This window comes from Rhodnius prolixus, unplaced genomic scaffold (assembly GCF_049639745.1).
Source record: "Rhodnius prolixus isolate KJV_2025 unplaced genomic scaffold, Rpr scaffold_16, whole genome shotgun sequence".
Lineage (NCBI taxonomy): Eukaryota > Metazoa > Arthropoda > Insecta > Hemiptera > Reduviidae > Rhodnius > Rhodnius prolixus.
In genome coordinates, this window is record NW_027411616.1 from 2,180,230 (window position 1) to 2,198,452 (window position 18,223).

An 18,223-nucleotide genomic window follows, 5' to 3' on the forward strand; every position below is an offset into this window, starting at 1 on the left:
TTTTGTCCTGCAAGCATTTATTAATACATAATAATAAACAAAACCAACAAAAATTTATGTCAACCTTACTAAGTTTCAACAATCAATGCATAAACAATCTAATATATAAAAAGAAATCAAATGGAAATTTCAGGTAAAAATCATTGAAACTAGAATTATTGATGAAATTATTCAGCTGGCTGAGACGGTTTCACTGTTAGTTGCCCCCCAGTGGAGATTGAGCTGACTCTTCATGGTATCACTCAGCGGTGGAATGTAGCTTCGAGGCAACAGGAAAGTAGATAAGTTGAAAAGATCCAAAAATACCTTATACCTGTCACTAAGTGATAAAAATTAAACAATTAATAATAATAATAATAGGAATAAAAAATGACTACTTTAGAGCAATGTTTTTAGTTGTTTACCTCAGAGTTGATCTCAGATACTGATAGCCAGAAGATCCACCTGTTCCTAAATGCTGTGATCCAATCATCCTTTGCACCATTAATACATGATTATCTATTAAATAAAAAAAAAAATATTGAACAAATCAGGTGTGAATACTAACACAGTTTCCTTTTAATAATTACAATTAATACGTAGGTTATTATAATGCTTATTTAAAAAATTACACCCACGTATAAGTAATTAATATTAACTAAACCAATTTTTTAACTTGGATAAAAACTGTAATCTATAAGTTTTAATTCGTGTAAAAAGTGCATTTCTAATTTCTGAAATGATGTAACTAAAATTGTAATTCATATGTAAAAGTTGGGGTGAAACCTTATCCAACTTTCTTTTACTAAAACTCTCAAGGTTTCTTACTCCAAATTTTTGAAAAATATTTAATCCTTCCTAAAATTACATTTTTTAAAAAACAAACGTATGTACCGGATATCACACAAATTATTTTTATTTAGAATAAGGAAGCCTAGAGCCTCATTTCTAGAACTGCCCTAAAACAGATTTTTCAAGAAAAGATATTACGTACAAACTGAAGAGCTGTGGGCATGAGATGTAACAAACTGGAGAGCTATGAGCATGAGATGTAGTAGGAATTTAGGAAGTAGTCACTACGACTTCAAGCGATTTCAAGAGAATCTCTCAAAAATGAAACATTTATCCTTAGTGATTCTTTCCGTTAAGGAATTTTCCCACACTAGGAATTTTAGGAACTCACTTAAACCTCTTTAACGTTATATAACTAGTAGAACCGTAGATTATACTAAAATGGCTAAACGGAAGTATGTCCACAGCTCTTTAGCAGAAGTGCCATTAATTGAATTTTCATGGAATTATAGTTTATGTGAAGGGTGTGGATCTACTTTTGTGCAGTGTGCCCAATTTAAAGGAAGTCGTGTATTTCGAGGAAATATCCCAAAAGTGATACTGTGTTTCGCATTCTGTAAAATTTTTCTTCCGTTCAAGGGATTATTTTCGCTAAAATTAGATCCAGAGTGTGTATACACTATTGAACATACTGAAACGATTGAGAGAGAAAAGAAAGATTTTTCATTTAAGGCGCGTCAACGTCTGAAGTAATCATTGGCCACCACATAGTATTTTCTTAACAGTATTGTCAGTATACTGTCAAGTGTGATTAGACGGCTCCTGGAAAGGGTTAATCTATTGGCCAGTTGGGTCAAACCCAGAATCCCACGTGGGTGTCCAGAGTAGTACCCACTGCGATAATCCCTACCACTTTCATTCCTACTTTTTTTATGGCGCATCGTAGCGAAGGTCATTAACGTTTTTTTATTAGAATTATTATTATTTCCTTTGCCTTCTATCATTTTTTAGTTTTTGATTCCTTGCCTTACTAATTTTTTGCAAATTAATTAATAGAAATATTCATTGCGGTTTAGGCAAATTTTGGGCTGAATAGGCAAATGAGGAGTAAATTAATTTCAAGAAGAAAAAACGTCACCCTCTATAAATCACTAATCCAACCAGTGTTTACGTATGATTCTCAGGCTTCGGTAATGAAAAAAAAGCCTTCGGTTTGGAGGAGAAGAATCAGGAATTGCAGCTTCTTTTCTCGGAAGCAGACATCGTTAAAACGATCAAATTGGGCAAGCTCAGATGGAAGGGCCACTTATTAGGATGTCGGATGGGCAAGTGCCTAAAAGGCACATGGAGAAGGAAGTTCACCGGGTTCGGGAGTAGGCAGACCCAAATTAAGATGGACGGATGGGGTGAGTGAGGATACCAATAAACTGGAAGGTTGTTGCAACGAATAGAGACGACTGGCGGAAGCGAGTTGTAGAGGCCAAGGCTCAGTAATGGGCTGTAGTGCCCATTATTATTATTTATTGCAGTTCAGTTGATTGCCCCGACCTAGTTATGCGAGATTCCAGATGTAGGATTTAAGATACGTGGAAGAGCCGGATTCTTTTTAATAAATTTGCAATTGCTAAATGTTCACCCGATAATACGTGTTAAGATTGGAAAATAAAGCATTTATACATTATATTAAAACTATAGAATGGCTTTGGGTACAATGAGTGCAGACGAATACAGAATTATCTGACCATTTGTTTACGTGCACCAATTCGAATTTTAAATAGATGGTATTTACCAATTTGAATACCGTTGGGGGAAAAGGACTCTAGGGATTGTATTGCCCCTGTATCCCAGCCTACTAACCAAAAAAACATAATACTAACATTCCCAACACTACAAGTGAGGGCCTACAGATGTAGATGATTTGGGGAACTGCTTGTTTTTGCGAGTGCAAGGGCAAATCTAGCTCAACATATTCGCTCATTCACATTGTAAACTTTGCAGGCCCCTTCTATATTCGAACACTGATTAGGTCGCAGTGGCTCTGGTTGCATTATCATTCCCAACAAAAATCTAAATCTACCAATTAGATACTTGTTCCGACTTATTAAAATTCTCATATTTTAATTAGGTTCAAAATAATTTTTCCCATTTTACTACTGCCGCATGGAACTGTTTGGTTACATAGTCCCCATCGAAATTGTTTCCTATTAAATTCTGTTAAATAATAAATATCTTAATTATGTAAACATGAATCCTAACCAACTTGAATAGTTTTTAAAGGATTATCGACCAAAACGAGAAGAGTTAAAAGTACTGTTAACACTCCTTTGATAAAAATTTGCAAATGATCTGTGTGACTAATATAAGGCTATCACATAGCTTTTGGTAGTTCTTTATTTGTGACTACATAAAGCGTTTAAAATAAATAATTAGGAACAAAGGTATGATGCTTTAATTAATAATAATTCATTTCGAAAATCAAGTCCATTCAAGTAACATCTGAAATCGCATTATTAAAATTTGAAGATTATCATGGCAATTTATAATTGAATAAATGAACATTTTCAACAATACATTTTTCACAAATATTGTTAATGTAAAAATATTTTATTTACGAATTCGATTGAGTTCCAAATTAATTTTTTTCTTATAATTGTTGCAGTTTTTTTATTATCACTTTTTCCACTTGAATCCCTTACTAACATCTTTTTTTTTGTTAAAGAAATCTTATTTTTTAATTTCCTGCCCACCGTAGGGCAATGAGCTTTAGGTTCTTAGGAAGAAAAATTCTTAGAGCTGCAGCAGGATTCAAACCAAGGATCTCCGGTTGAGAATCTGGAACTTCCACATATGCCGGCTTTTTTAACACATGACCATACTTCTTCCCTTCTTACTACATCGATCTAGTCGTTAAGTGGTAATGAGAATTTACAGTCTCTTCCGTTGTTATTATTATTCATTATTTTTTAAAATGATTCAAGGCACGTTAAGATCTGAGGTTATTGGCGCACGGAGCTTTTTACAGTGCACTGCCGGCCTCTGGACAGTGTGCTCTCATTACAGACAACACTGTCCATCACCGGACAGTGAGCTGTAAGAAGCTCCTAGAAACAGAAAATCTAATAGTCAGCAGCTGGATTTGAACCCTGGTCCTCCGCGTGGGAACCCAATACGCAACCGCATAGCTAATCCCTCCTTCTATTATTTTTATTATTATTATTGTAGGCGCGCGAAGGCGGCTACACCCAGATGCGGGGGCGAAAAGCGAGACCACGAAATAAAGATTGGTAGGTGCCCGTGGGGGGAGGGCGCTGTAAGAAATATTCCTAAACAAAGTAAATGAAATAAAGAATGAGTGTAAAGAAGAAACGGAGAAAATACTTACCTTGGGTAAAAGAAGCGGATGATACAAGTAGTACTGTGCCTAAGAATATTGACGCTAGAGCAGCTATGAGAGGGACAGGAAGTTAGGGAGCGTAAGCGTGTGTGTGTAAAAAGGCGTGTGTATTTGAGCTCCTAGAGAAGGTAGATATTTGGGCTTAGGCCCGAAGAGGCATGTCGGAATTGGATGGCGGGGTAAGCGGAAGAGTAAAAGTTAACAGTGCAATAAGTGCATTTGATGCCGATTAACAGAGGATAAATGAGAGCTTGAAGCGGTAAGTTGAACAAGCGGGCACTCAAGCGTACTACTCAAGGTATAACAGAGAACTGTGCTCACAGGATAGGTGACCACATGGTCAAAGAGGAAGTAGCGGGGCAAAGGTTCTAAATTGTAAACACACAAACAACGCTAAGGAAATTGAGGCTATAGACGGACACAGCAGCGGAAGGTGCACGTATACTTCGCGTGCGGGAGAGGGAGCGCCCGATAGCTGCACGCACACACGCACGGCGATGCGACCAGCCAGCGCTGCCCCCTGTCCTAGCGTGCCTTAACAATTATTATCATTATTACTTACACCTCCATTTTGTCACAAGAGAGTCTATATCCATTAAAAGCGTAAGCAGCTGATGTGGCTGAGAGAATCTAGGCTCGTCTCTGTAGAACGTAATCATAATGGCTCCTTGCAACGCTTTATGCGTAAATCTTCTTTCACCACGTTGCACAAATGCAGCATGTATATTTGGCTCCAGTACTGAATCAAAAAGAGCCTTCCTTTTTTCATAATCAGCCATCTTGAATGCTCTTTCTGATTCACAATCTGTAGCCTGGAAATAATAATAAATTAATAAAATAAGCTATGGATGTGTCTTTTTACAGAATGCACATCAACTCTAAGAGAGTAGTGGTTTATTCTTGCTTTACATCAACAAGTTTGATAAAACAAACATGGATATAGGACAATCTATAATCTTGCAAAATTAAAGTACGAATAAAATCTCAGAGTAATAATTTTTTTAATCTATTCCAATCTAAACGAATACAATATCGCACTTACCATTGCGGATTTGTAATATGTTTCTAACATTTTATTGACATTATATTTATATTTTCCCCAAAAATTGAACCCCTCTGGTTCCAAGCCAGGAGTTCGTTCCAGCCATTGTTCAACTAAATGAGCTAGTGATGGTTCAACTTCAGATTTGGCTATTGCTTCTAGGCCTTTTTCGTCTCTTCCAAATACACATAAATAATTTTGATTAAACCGCACTCTGTTTTCCTGTTAAACAATTCGTGCATTATTAAGAGTCACATTTTGATTGTACATATTTAAAATTAATTAGTTAGTTTTTATTAGTTACATCTACAGATCAAAGCAAGGTAAACTGGCTTCTTCAAACCATTAAAATATTTATAAACCAAATAAATGCGACTTTTGCATAAAAATTGTCAGATAATCAAGCTATGTTATGTCAACAATTTTTTTCATTTTTAAACCGTACATTTTGTTTAGTAAGTAATAGACTACACAATCTAAATTTGGTTAGAATGTAATGAAAAATATAGAGTGATTTTTTTTTTCTACCATATCAAATCCATTTAAATAATTTTGATATTCACTAAATTTTCCAATGCCCTGAAAGTAAGTGGATATCAAAATTCAAAACTTTAATCAAAAAATTGGGTTTCTCACTTATATTTTATTTCTTCATCTCAACGATAGCCTCCAATTCTAATACTTTTTATAAACAAATTTGTCGACATTGATAATCTTTTATATAAAACTTATACGAGTATATGTAAGCATTTTAAAATAATTTGTCCATCATCATGTGAAAACTGAAATGAAATAAAGTCACATTACCTGTTTCATGCCTAGCTTATTTTCAATCAGTCGAAACTGTACGCTCTGAAAACCTGAAGCTGGACAGAGATATTCTCTGAATTCCATAAAATCTAAAGGTGTCATTGTTTCTAAAATCATTACTTGATCAGCTAGGAGCTGTAATTAAGCACACATGTTCTTAGTTTACTTTTTGTATTTCTTAATTATTGTTTATAACAGTCCGCCGCGTGAGAACCAGGCACCTGGGTGCAAAAATATTCTTCAGTGCCCGCTTTCACATGAAGTTGATAATTAACCCGTTGCCGCAAATGACGGCTATAGCCGTCCGATCTTTGTTGATATGTAGGCAAACGACGTCTATAGCCGTCGTGCACATTTTAATTAATAAAAAAAAGTACAGCGTTAGTACGAAGTGTACTAACGCATACACTTGTTAATTATTGAATTAGTAAAGCAAATGCTGTATAGTCGTCACGAAAGTCATAGCCGTCATTTGCTCTGGAAAGAGAAAAAATGACATGATGAGCAAATGACGGTTATAGCCGTCGAGAGGTTTTTTGGAAAAACCGTGGCCAAATGTGATAATTTTTACTTCCAAACATACAACTTACACTTGATTCCATCTGGCAGTCATAAACAATTGAGAAAAAAAAAGTGTGTTTCTGAGCACGATCATCAAAATAAAAGTGTGCGGCAACGGGTTAAGGGATGAATACAAAATTCCTTATTTAAAAAAACTCATTTTCGTCTTTCGCAATAGATTTATTTTCACCAATTAGGTGTGGACGGAGGCGACTAGCAAACATACTTTACTGTAAATTTCTTTTATTAACCATTAAATAAAATTCAAGGCCTGAGACCGGGCCCCAAAAAATAAAAAATAAAAATAAATCTAAATAAGAAAGACATTATGTGGAAAAAAAAAACTTTCTAGAAATAGGACAGTATGTAATTAATACTTTTTTCAAATTATGGGAGTTTTAAGTGTAGACTGTTGAAAAAACTCTTCATTTTTAATAATTAAAAACCCATTACTTCCTACTCATACTATTGATAAAAGGAAAAATTGCAATACGTCAAATTTTCTATATTCATTTTGTCACTTGATGTCACGTTTTAAGAACTCTGCGTATGAAAAAGTGTTTTTAAAAAAATGTTGGGGCGGTTAATGGAGTCGTGGTTAAGAAGCGAGGATTTATAAGTGGATCTCGAATCCCGTGTGGAGCTCTTTTTTATTTGTTGAAAATAATGCTAACAATCAGCAAAGTATGCGCTTCTATTCCTGTCCATGACACTAATTAGCAGTTGGACGTAAGCCTGCCTGAAAAAAATAGGCATTACTTCACTTTTTTTTTATTAAATCAAGAACGAAAAATCTCAGGAAACCCAAACTTTATACTTGGTTCGTGTGCACTCATGGGACCAGCTCTGACAAATTCTAATGATAATTTAGCGATGAAAATGCTTAATCAGAAATATCTCTTTACTGTATGTTTTTTTCGAGGTGTATTCGAAAAAAGTGTCTTTTCAGAGTAATATTTACGTAACAAAAATATTTTTTTAATAAATGAATGCTGCCAGCATAAGGATCTATGACATTTAATAAATAATGAAAATATAATGCAGTAATTTTATTTAAATATCAATTGTAAAAGTTTTTATGTTTTAATACCTTCTGTAAGGATTCACAAAAACAACTGTTTTTAAAGAAGAACTTCAGAATTTAAAAATATTCCTAAGGAATAAAAATTTCCCCAAACGAAATCAATCTTATAGGAGCGTAAAGGTGATTCATACAAAATCTGAGCGGAATAATTTGAGATTCAATAACCGTTTTCTAGAAAAAGTTAACGAGTTTTCCACAAGTTCATCAAAGTTTTAGTCTTTAGTTAATCCACAAATCTAAAGAACTACTATTTGGAGAGAATGCACTATTTTTATAAAATGCGCCACATAATTGATTATAGTAGTTACCCATTTTCATTTAATTTCTTTTCCAGAAGTAAATTGTATTGATAATTTATTTTCATACCACACGCCAATTATCAATGATTTATTTCCTAAATTTAGTTCAAATATTAATAAATTACCATCATAAATATTAACCCTTTACCTATTCAAAATAGTTTTTATAAAATTACATTAACAGACCTGCTGCAGCTCTACCAAATTGAATTATTTTTTAAGCATTTCTTTCAAACAAATTAACTTTTATTAAATGGTTTCTCTTTCTTTTCAAGTTTCACAGTAATATAAAACACCTGCTTTAACCCGTTGCCGCACACTTTTAATTTGATGATCGTGCTCAGAAACACACTTTTTTTTTCTCAATTGTTTATGACTGCCAGATGGAATCAAGTGTAAGTTGTATGTTTGGAAGTAAAAATTATCACACTTGGCCACGGTTTTTCCAAAAAACCTCTCGACGGCTATAACCGTCATTTGCTCATCATGTCATTTTTTCTCTTTCCAGAGCAAATGACGGCTATGACCGTCGTGACGACTATACAGCATTTGCTTTACTAATTCAATAATTAACAAGTGTATGCGTTAGTACACTTCGTACTAACGCTGTACTTTTTTTTATTAATTAAAATGTGCCCGACGGCTATAGACATTGTTTGCCTACATATCTACAAAGATCGGACGGCTATAGCCGTCATTTGCGGCAACGGGTTAATTGAATATTTATGTATGTTGCGTCTCTTGATACAAGTTACATATTGTTAAGAATTAAAACTAATCAAATTTTGAAAAATTTAATTAATTTTTTTTTTAATGATTTAAGGCGCGTCAACATCTAAGGTTATTGGCGCCCGGAGCTTTTTTCAGTGCACTGCCGGTCTCCGGACAGTGTTCTCTCGTTATAGACAACACTGTCCATCACCGGACAGTGAGCTGTAAGAAGCTTCTAGGAAGAGAAAATCTAATAGTCAGCAGCTGGATTCGAACCCGGGACCTAAGCATTGGAATCCAATACGCTAACCGTATAGCTAATCCCTTCCCTAAAACTAATGTTTTAAATTCCTCTAATATTCAATTTATGATCTTAGTTTAAAAAGAAACATAAAAATTAAAGGGTGTTTAAAACTGATTAATTAATCATACCTTTAATATCAGTACAATTCTGCTAAGCCGTTTCAGTACTTCTAATGTTTCAGATTCATCTAAACCCTTGATTAAATGATAATTATATCATTAGCCATACATAATATTGTAAGTTGTATTATTATAATTATTAATATATTAGAAAAGATTTTTCAATAATTATAAAAATAATTGTTTACTATTCATTTCAACATTTAAATAGATAAAGCCCAAATTACCTGGTGTTTGCTAAATATCATTCGCACAGAGTCCAGTTCATAAATTACTTGCTTAAACCATAATTCATAAGCTGAAATAATAGCATTAATAATTAATAATAATAAAGCACTTTACTATATTAAATTTTAATATCTTTTACTAATGTCAATTGATTTGTAAATAAAAATTCAGTACTTCAACCGCCTCATCCTTTGTATTCAAGGTTTCTAGAAAATTACTGAAAACGTGATTTCGTCGACGTTTGCCAAGTTTTTCTGGAAATCTATATTAGTGCAATTGTAACCTTATCTACAAGGAAATGCCGTAGTTTTTACAGAAAAATTTGGAATTTATCTTGAAAATTCCAAAGTTAGGAATTTCCAACAGTACGCTTTTTCTTGCAGTTTTGACGATCAAACCTACACAATCTGTAGTTTTTATCTATAAGTTGTACGTATATTAATACAGTCTAATTGATTAATTGAGCATTTTCGTATTTTTTACGCAACATTTCCAATATTTCTCTAAATACTTTCTTTTCGGTTTCGAGTTTTCACCAAAAATATCTCTTTTTAGGTCCTCTGAAATCGAAAAAGACTTCAAGTGGTTTGTAGGAAATTTTATATAATATGTACGTATGTAACTCTAGCTCAATAATGAGAAAGCTCTAACTTTATATTTTGATTGAGTCCTATTAAAAGCCTCGACTATAACTTCAAAATCCCTCAACAGGATGTTCCCTTTTACTAAATGGCTATTTTTACTTTTTTTTGTATTTTCACAAAAACGGCTCTCGCAATTGTCTTCAAACCTTGCATATACATTTTACTCATGTTGGTCTACGACTTATATTTGAAACATTTTTGTTGGAAAACTTTATAAAGGTTTCTTGTGGGTGAAAGAGTGAGAAGACTTCCTTCTCTGAATACAAGTTACTTTTTACCAACTACCTTATTTGTGATTTATCTGATGAGTGAATGTGCATCTGGGTCAAGTGAAGTGTTGGGTTGCTATTTTTGGGCATATTTTTCTAGGCTTCTTCTGCTAAAGCCATTCCGTCAGCGAACTTCCTTTCTCTTTCGCTCAAGATGAAGTTGGCAGCGACTTCTACCTTCTTGCTGGTTTTAAAGATTTACCTTCTTTCTTGATTAAGCCTTCTAATTCGGAAATATCACTTTCTGAAGTAGTTGGATGGTAGAGTTGTTGCCAATCATCTTAAGCTCCTCAAGTAAAAAACTTTTTCTTTCACAATTAACTTGTCTCCTCTTAATAAAACTGTCCGGTAGGACAGTTGTACAAGGGTTGATCTACACAAAAACTGAACGAAAAAGCGTAACGTTGAAAAACACCCAACTTTGATTTTTTTTTCTCTTTTTCTATAAAAGATAAAATTCCCAAATTTTCTTTATAATATAGCACGAATCCTCCTTTATAACTGTAATTACTGAATGAAAATAAAGTTGATCTTGAGATGTGACAGTAGACCACTACTGTATACCAATACCAATTCCCACTACGCACATCCTCTTAAACTGCAAGTGTATTTTTCATTTTATGTAATTTTAACTTTACCTTGATGAGTGATGATAAAGAGGTGTTCATCGTGGACAGACGCATTGTTCGCCTCGCTTAACATCCTCTGTGCATTTAGAATCTTATCTAACTGTAAATATTCTCCATACAGCATGCCGTCTTGCTCACCTAAAGGACACTCGTCTTTTCTGAAATTAAGGGAAATTTATTTCTTCAATTCTGCAAAAAAAAAATCCTAAACCTCCATTAAAATTTTAATTTTTCTTTTTAAACTGAGCAATTGGGATAACTTTGAAAAAATTTATAAGTAGCAAAATGAACCTAGTCAAGAATGATGCTTCGACATTCGAACTTTATTATTATTACTTCTAAGCCTCAGCAACTCGTTGATTAAGAACCTCTACCTCTTCAATTTCAAGTAGAGTTTAATTAGCAGTCAGTTATTTTTTTTTTGTAGTGATATAATTATCGTAGGACAAGTAATATTTCTGAAAATAGATCCCATCTATTTAAAAAGGCCTGAATAATAATTTGGAGGAACTCTATACAGATTCTAAAAATACTATAGATAATTTCATTGATTTTATCCATCGTAGCATGCATGTTTTTTTTTTTCTGACCGGTTTTAATCCATCATCAGAGGTTAGAGGTTCATTCATCAGTTCGGTATAGAGAATATAACTTTCAATTATGTTCTGTCAAACTATATTGCTGAACTCTGCATGTGCAGTGTATTTTGTTATTTTTCTTTGAAAAGTTTTTCTTAAATAATAATAATACGAAAAAGTAAGATTTTGGGGTTATAACGGAAATCAGGAGTCCGGTTTTTTTTTTATTGCTGCACAATTTCAAGCAAGGAAAAAAATTAACGATATCAAATTGGAACAGATATTCATATCTTAGCCAGAAACTTTGTGTCTATAATCCCCAGTAAGGAATAATTCCATTTGGAAGATCTGTTATATGAAAATTAAATGAAATGTATTAGAATCGTAATAAATGCATTATGAGAACGTACGACTGACCTACCTATAAAAAAAAGAGTTTATTTGACTTGAGTTATCAAGTGTCACTTATAAAAGATGTAATCAAATTGTATTCATACAGATATTAATAATGCAACAATTCACCTGCTATAATCATTGTTAATGTCCATGCTTGAGATGTGATATTCTAACGCACTACACTTGACTGTAACTGGCGAAGGTTTTGCTATAAACCTCACGGAGTTACGCAACCATTCTTTACAGCGTATCATGTATCAGTTTGGAGCTATTTAGTAAATTGTTCAGTTCGATCTATTCTTGAATCTTGTGAAATAGACATTCTTTTTTATCTGAACTGTTTCCAATGCAATAACATTTGCTGTTGCATAGCTACAACACTTCGTGGTCCTAAAAAGGAAACAGCTGGTATGACACGACTTTTTCTTGCTGCTATTATTGTAAAATAATAAACAAATTTCAAGTACAAAGTCTCCATCTAGTCTCATCATCTGCTATCCTTTATTGTTCTAGATGTAGAAAGGATAATATAGGATAGCAGATTTAGGGACTCGAAAGACGATTTTCATTTATAATAAAACTAAATTGTCTACGAAAAGAAAATTATCATTTTGTTTATCCCATTATTGGTAATTACACTAACTTAAAAGTCATATCCAAAACGCTCTTGGGCACTGCAGAATGTCTCATATCCATAAAGTTCTCTCGCATTTACTATTTTCTAGTCAGGCAATGTTCTGAATACCTCTGGTATTTTGTTATAAACATACACCTACAAAATGTCGGTGTTCTTTTTGGAATTTTTCAATCAGCTCGTCTTGGAACGTAAAATTTCTTGCTGTCCTATAAAAAAAGACATCTGTTTGCATTTGAAATTGTCTAGAATAAACAGCGATAACCGTTAGAATATTTTTTGCTGTTGAATAGTGGTCTGCACTTATCTGCTTTGACCACTATCCAAATTGTTTTTTTTTCTTTGTAAACGGTATTACCTAACCACCCTAAAATTTAGTCTATAGCATAGTTTAGGAAGGAAGAATGCAATATAATTGTGCTAAAAAAAAAAAAAATCAGTAACTTTCTTAACTTCCTGAATATAAAAGTAATTCGTGTCAATCTCATTACTTTCTCAAGTGGCCGTCGTATCGTCGACGGAGGCGACTACCGAACATATTTTACTAAATTTCTCGTATTAACCATTAAATAAAACCCAAGGACCAGACCAAGGAGTGTGTATAAAATGAGTTTCTGGTATCAGAAGGAAAACTGGATGTGAGTAGATGAAAGATTATTTATTGTGCATATTGTGAATAAATTTGTCTATATGTGAATGTAGATTTCTATACAAGATCCATTTAAATACGAAAACTACCTGACATCTTTCATTTTTTTTATAAAATTACAACTTCATCCTTTACAAAAGATGGGTTTAGCTGAGTGGTTAGCGAATACTGGATCCCAACACGGAGATCGCTGCTTTGAATCCAAAGCTATACTTCGGTTTTCTCTACCAGGAGCTCCTTCTCACTAACCGGTGGTTGACAGTGTTGTCTGTAACAGGAGAACACACAGTCCGGAGGCCGGCAGTGCACTAAAAAAGCTCTGGGCGCCAACCACCTTAGATGTTGACGCGCCTAATATACAGAATTAAAAAAAAAATCATCCTTGAAGTAAAAATTGCTTCCTTCTGCAAAAATTGCTGAAGAAAAGATAAATGTATTTTCTCAAGGTCTATAAGAAATCACTAAAATCAAAATATCAGAGGAAGAGAATAATATTGCAATATTGAACTAATTAAATTTCTAACTACATACATTCCTTGGCATCTACAATACATTTTGTGGATCAATTTTAATAATAATAATAATAATAATAATAATAATAATATTAATGATAATGATAAAAATGTATGTACATTATTTTCAGTGATTAAGGTCATCTCAGAGAACAAACTATATTATAATTTTATGGCAATAGCAGTTATATTCATCATTGTGTTTCCTCCTGTACTATTACTAACATATTTAATTAGTCTGGTCCAGCATGGGCCATTCAAGAGAGCGATAAAGAAGCGGAATGAAAGAAATCTCTCACCAAACTCTTCTAGGCGATAAGGGGCGAGGACAGACCGCTACCAAATGGAAAGTGTCCTGCTGAACCCTATAATTACAAAGGGAACATTCTCCCTGGCCATGATGGGGTTTAGCGGTTCCCCCCTCAGTTTGATCACCCATCCTGTTTCTTCAATACTACTGCATACTGAGGTATCGCCCAAATCCGCACACCTAACTTCATGATGTACCGATGTGAAACCTGCATTCTTTGGATTTGTTTCCGACTAAAATTCTCTTTAAATGAGCAACTACAGATTGAAATTTCAAATGACGAACTTTTATTTAAACATATCGAAACTAAAAGCAACCACAGTCTGTGCAGCTAAAGTGACCCAGTCTCTAGTCCAGAATACTCTCAGCTGTAGAATTTCTTTCGCAATTACACGGGGAAATCTTGAATGGTCCTTATTTCAATAACTTCACTAAATAGCAACTATGTAACGTTAAAGTATTGTGGAGAACAGGTCTTGACTGACAGATCTGGACTTGACAGTCTCCAAGTGAAGTATGTGAGATGGGGTGAACTTTGGAAGGACAAATAACCTTCTAAAGAACCACGGAACTTTTTCTACTTCATAAAAGTGCTCCGAACCCCAACTTGCGCTACATTCGGAGAATGGCCCGTCAGACAGCAATAAATAAATATATGAAGTTTCGACTTCAGTGGAATACGCGGTCGCATTATGGCTCTTCTCCAGAGATATTAGAGACAATATGGAAAAGAGGGGAAACTCGATCTCTACTTCCTCGGGTGACCCGCACATTTTTCCATGTGGCTAAGATTTGGGCAAAGAGAGTAATCCTCAGAACATCTAAAGAAGAAATTTGGGGGAAGGAAGGGAGTATTTGCTATTCCGAGTAGACATGTGATTGGTGTTGAAGGATGAATAGCAACTGGTAACGGAGCCATTCGAGGTACTGGGCGCCGCCTCAGTGTAAGTAACTTTTCCTAGTTAACGTGGGCTTGGGAAGGCATCTCTCCAGAAAGCCTTCGTAAAGTATCCCTTGTTAGAAGTAGGGGAACTATAAGGCTTTAGCGAGTGATCATTCCAATTTAGAGCTGCATATACACATTTCTTAGATCGCTTTAAATTTTGATAATCGTCAGTATAAAATAGAAATTCGAAATAAGGAAAATTAGCAATAGCCGAAAACAATTGTGACAGCTTATATTCCTCTTTTTTAATTTTTTTTTTTCTTATTCGTAATTAAAAATCACTTAATTTGGAAAAACTGGCTGCAAACTAATACGGCAATAAAAGGAAATGAAATAATTATTTTGTGATGTAAATATTGGAGCGTATTGACACACAATTATGTTAACGCCTGATATTCGTCCTTGAGCTGATAAATTCTATATCAGAAAATAAATTAGTTTGAACTATTTATAATAGCGTCTTACATAACGGAATAACTTTTATTAAAATTTACCAGCAGATTGTCTTTCAAATATCTATATACAGGGTGTTCATTTTAAGACGGCTCAAATGCATTTCATGCTTAAACCGTTGATCTGAGCAAAAAATGGTAGAGGAAAAATTTGTTGCCTCTAGTTTCAGAATATGTGACTTGGTTTTAGATTCCTGCCCGCATACGCGGCTGACCAAAAGTGAGGTCAGTGAGGGTTCGCAGTTGACTCCCATTTTCATATCCACAGATTTAAAGATTATAAAAAGTTACGAAAGAAACCGGAAACCGCAATTCGATATCTTCAAAATTAAAGGTGATAGGCCATTTCAAAATCTGGTATTCATCAATCATATTTCAATTTTTTAACTTGTTATCAAAGAGAAAGAAGAGCACGCGATAGGTCATTTTTATGTATTTTTTCATCCCCTTTCTACTAAAAATATTGCCAAGGCAGTAAAGCTAGTATTTTCCTTAATGTCGGGAAATAAGTCGTTTAAGAGCTTTAGATGTTCTCAAGCATTCACAAAATGGCTAAAAATTAATTTTACATCTGTTACAAACAAGAAGGTTTAATGATTATTTGGTAATTTTGGGAGAGTTGCGTTTAATTACCAAAAAAATTGAAACCTCCTGCCACATATTTAAGGGATCAATATCTTTCATGTAAAGGATCAAACTAATTCCTTAATTTATCAAATAATGCACTTTACGCAGTTTGTGCAGCATGTACAGTGTCTTCAAAGATGCCTCCTCTGGCTTGCAAGCCAGGTTAGCCAGCAAGTTATCAACTGCACTCTGTATCTGAGGAGGCACCTTTGAAGGCACAGTACATGCTTCTAAAGTTGAGTAAAGTGCATTATTTGATAAATTAAGTTACTAACTTAATTAAAATAAGTTAATTAAGTTATATTTTCTACTTATAGAATTATTAATCTTTATTACTTTTAATATCTTCCAATTAAAATAATTTGTTGAGGGGTTTCGGAGAGAGGTCAAGTGCACGCTTCCCTAGAATGTTACATTTCCCAGTTTGGGAATATTAATGAGTTAGAACCTTGACAATAGCAGTAAGAGAAAGTCGTGTGAGTATTCACTCCAGAATCCCAGTTTGGGAATATTAATGAGTTAGAACCTTGAGAATAGCAGTAAGAGAAAGTCGTGTGAGTGTTCACTCCAGAATCCCAGTTTGGGAATATTAATGAGTTAGAACCTTGAGAATAGCAGTAAGAGAAAGTCGTGTGAGTGTTCACTCCAGAATCCCAGTTTGGGAATATTAATGAGTTAGAACCTTGAGAATAGCAGTAAGAGAAAGTCGTGGGAGTGTTCACTCCAGATTCCCAGTTTGGAGAATATTAAGGAGTTAGATTTTAGAACCTTGAGAATTGCGGTCAGTGGAAGTCCTGTGAGGGCTCTCTCCAGAGTTTTTAATTTTGGTTGTGGCCTTTGCAATGTATACCAAAGACGTAATCACACTCGCTGGAAGATAAGAGGTTCCTGTTTCCGCTATTTAAGTCTATATTCAGTCAGTTTAGTCGTATACGCCATGTTAGTTAGTGTGCTAGTACTTAGTTTGCTTCTAGGCACAACCATTTCAGGTAATTTCATTTTCAAACGTAGAAATAAAATGGTTTTTATTTTGTTTATTGACAATGCAGATTTGCAATCATTTTAGAGGATCATATTTTTTCTGCTTCTACCTATTTTGTCCTTAGATGTAAATAAATAAGTATCAGATATTAAGTTTCTAATGCGTGCTTTACTAAACTCTCTCCTTCACAAGTTTGCAACCTGGGTAAAAATCTTTTTATTTTAAGGTATTTCAATTTGGCATTTTATTATTCTGTATAAATTATTATAGTAACAAATTTGTATCAAAATGAATCAAGATCAATTAAAATTTTAATAGACTCTTAGTTAAGAATATCTTGCCAGGGAGGAGTGGGTGTTAGTCTAGTAGTCATGAGCGTGGTTTTGTAAGTGGGAGATTCCCAGTTCGAATTCCGCGGGTGCAGTCATTCACAATACTTAATACATCATAACACTTTTTTAAATAAAATGTAGTCACGTGGGATTCGAACTGGGGACCTCCCACTTACAAAGCTACACTCTTGATCACTAGACCAACACCCTAGCAAGATATTTTTACCGTAATCATAGGTCAAGAAGTCTTGCGTACGGGGTGCATTAAAATGATGTGATGGTTACTTTTATTTGATGATAAAACAAATTTATCTCTAATTCACCCAAAACCATTACATTACACTACATGTTTTAAAATCTTCAATTATTATTATTTTTGAACTATGCGTCCCCAATAACATTTTTTGCAGTTCTGACTTTGGGACCTCCCAAAACGTGTATTTCTGGTGGAAAATTAATATTGAAAACCGTTCACGAATAGATAAAATTGTAACTTTGATCATAAATATCTCGACTAATATTAGGGATATCAAAACGAGGTTAACGTCATTTTTCACAGTTTTTTATGTAGTTTTCATAATCATTGTCAAAAACAGTGGTCCTTATATAACCCCAATCGGGTTTTTGGCCGTATCTCCGCCAAAAATGAAGATACAGCATCGGGGGTGGTAAATTTGAAAAGTAGGCTAAAAAAACATAGTTTACTTCATGGGTTTTTTCGGAATTCCGCTTTCCTAAAAAGTTATTAGCGATTGGTGCGTTTTAAATGGATCACCCTGTATAGTCAGCGACTGGAGTTCAAAAACTAGGAATAAAGATAATGCGAACAAGATAATCAATTTTAATCTTAATGGAAACTTCAAAACTGAAATAAAATCCTGCAGTGGTACCGGTCATGTAGCTGAAGTATGTATAAAAATAATTTCAAAATCAATGACTC

At 34.0% G+C, this 18,223-nt stretch overlaps 2 protein-coding genes across 4 annotated transcripts in view; one reads left to right on the forward strand and one right to left on the reverse strand.

The window, feature by feature from the left end:
• v (Tryptophan 2,3-dioxygenase vermilion) lies at nucleotides 1–12,106 on the reverse strand. Its single transcript, XM_074134369.1, has 9 exons — nucleotides 11,966–12,106; nucleotides 10,875–11,023; nucleotides 9,323–9,393; nucleotides 9,105–9,170; nucleotides 6,015–6,152; nucleotides 5,208–5,429; nucleotides 4,728–4,977; nucleotides 405–498; nucleotides 1–319 (listed from the first exon to the last, which is right to left on the reverse strand). Exons 1-9 carry the CDS (start codon nucleotides 12,091–12,093, stop codon nucleotides 172–174), a joined length of 1,266 nt encoding a protein of 421 aa, XP_073990470.1. The 5' UTR covers nucleotides 12,094–12,106; the 3' UTR covers nucleotides 1–171.
• The window catches only part of LOC141457423 (uncharacterized), a 19,445-nt gene continuing 13,328 nt past the window's right edge, over nucleotides 12,107–18,223 (forward strand). Inside the window, exon 1 of one of the 3 annotated variants that reach the window (XM_074134378.1) lies at nucleotides 12,107–12,247. Coding sequence is in view for 1 of the 3 variants with exons in the window: in XM_074134376.1 (XP_073990477.1) it covers nucleotides 16,907–16,958 (52 nt within the window). In the remaining 2 variants the exon portion in view is untranslated. Of the gene's footprint in view, nucleotides 12,248–16,805; nucleotides 16,959–18,223 lie in introns of those variants that run through there. The other 2 variants (XM_074134376.1, XM_074134377.1) reach the window with 2 other exon arrangements.

Excerpts from the sequence above, each read along its gene's own strand:
- v (XM_074134369.1), bottom strand. The coding sequence starts at position 12,093 with ATGATACGCTGTAAAGAATGGTTGCGTAACTCCGTGAGGTTTATAGCA. Across the intron at positions 6,153-9,104 it reads GAATTGTACTGATATTAAAG|CTCCTAGCTGATCAAGTAAT; the intron begins GTATGATTAATT and ends GCTTAATTACAG. Across the intron at positions 320-404 it reads TATCTGAGATCAACTCTGAG|TGACAGGTATAAGGTATTTT; the intron begins GTAAACAACTAA and ends TTTATCACTTAG.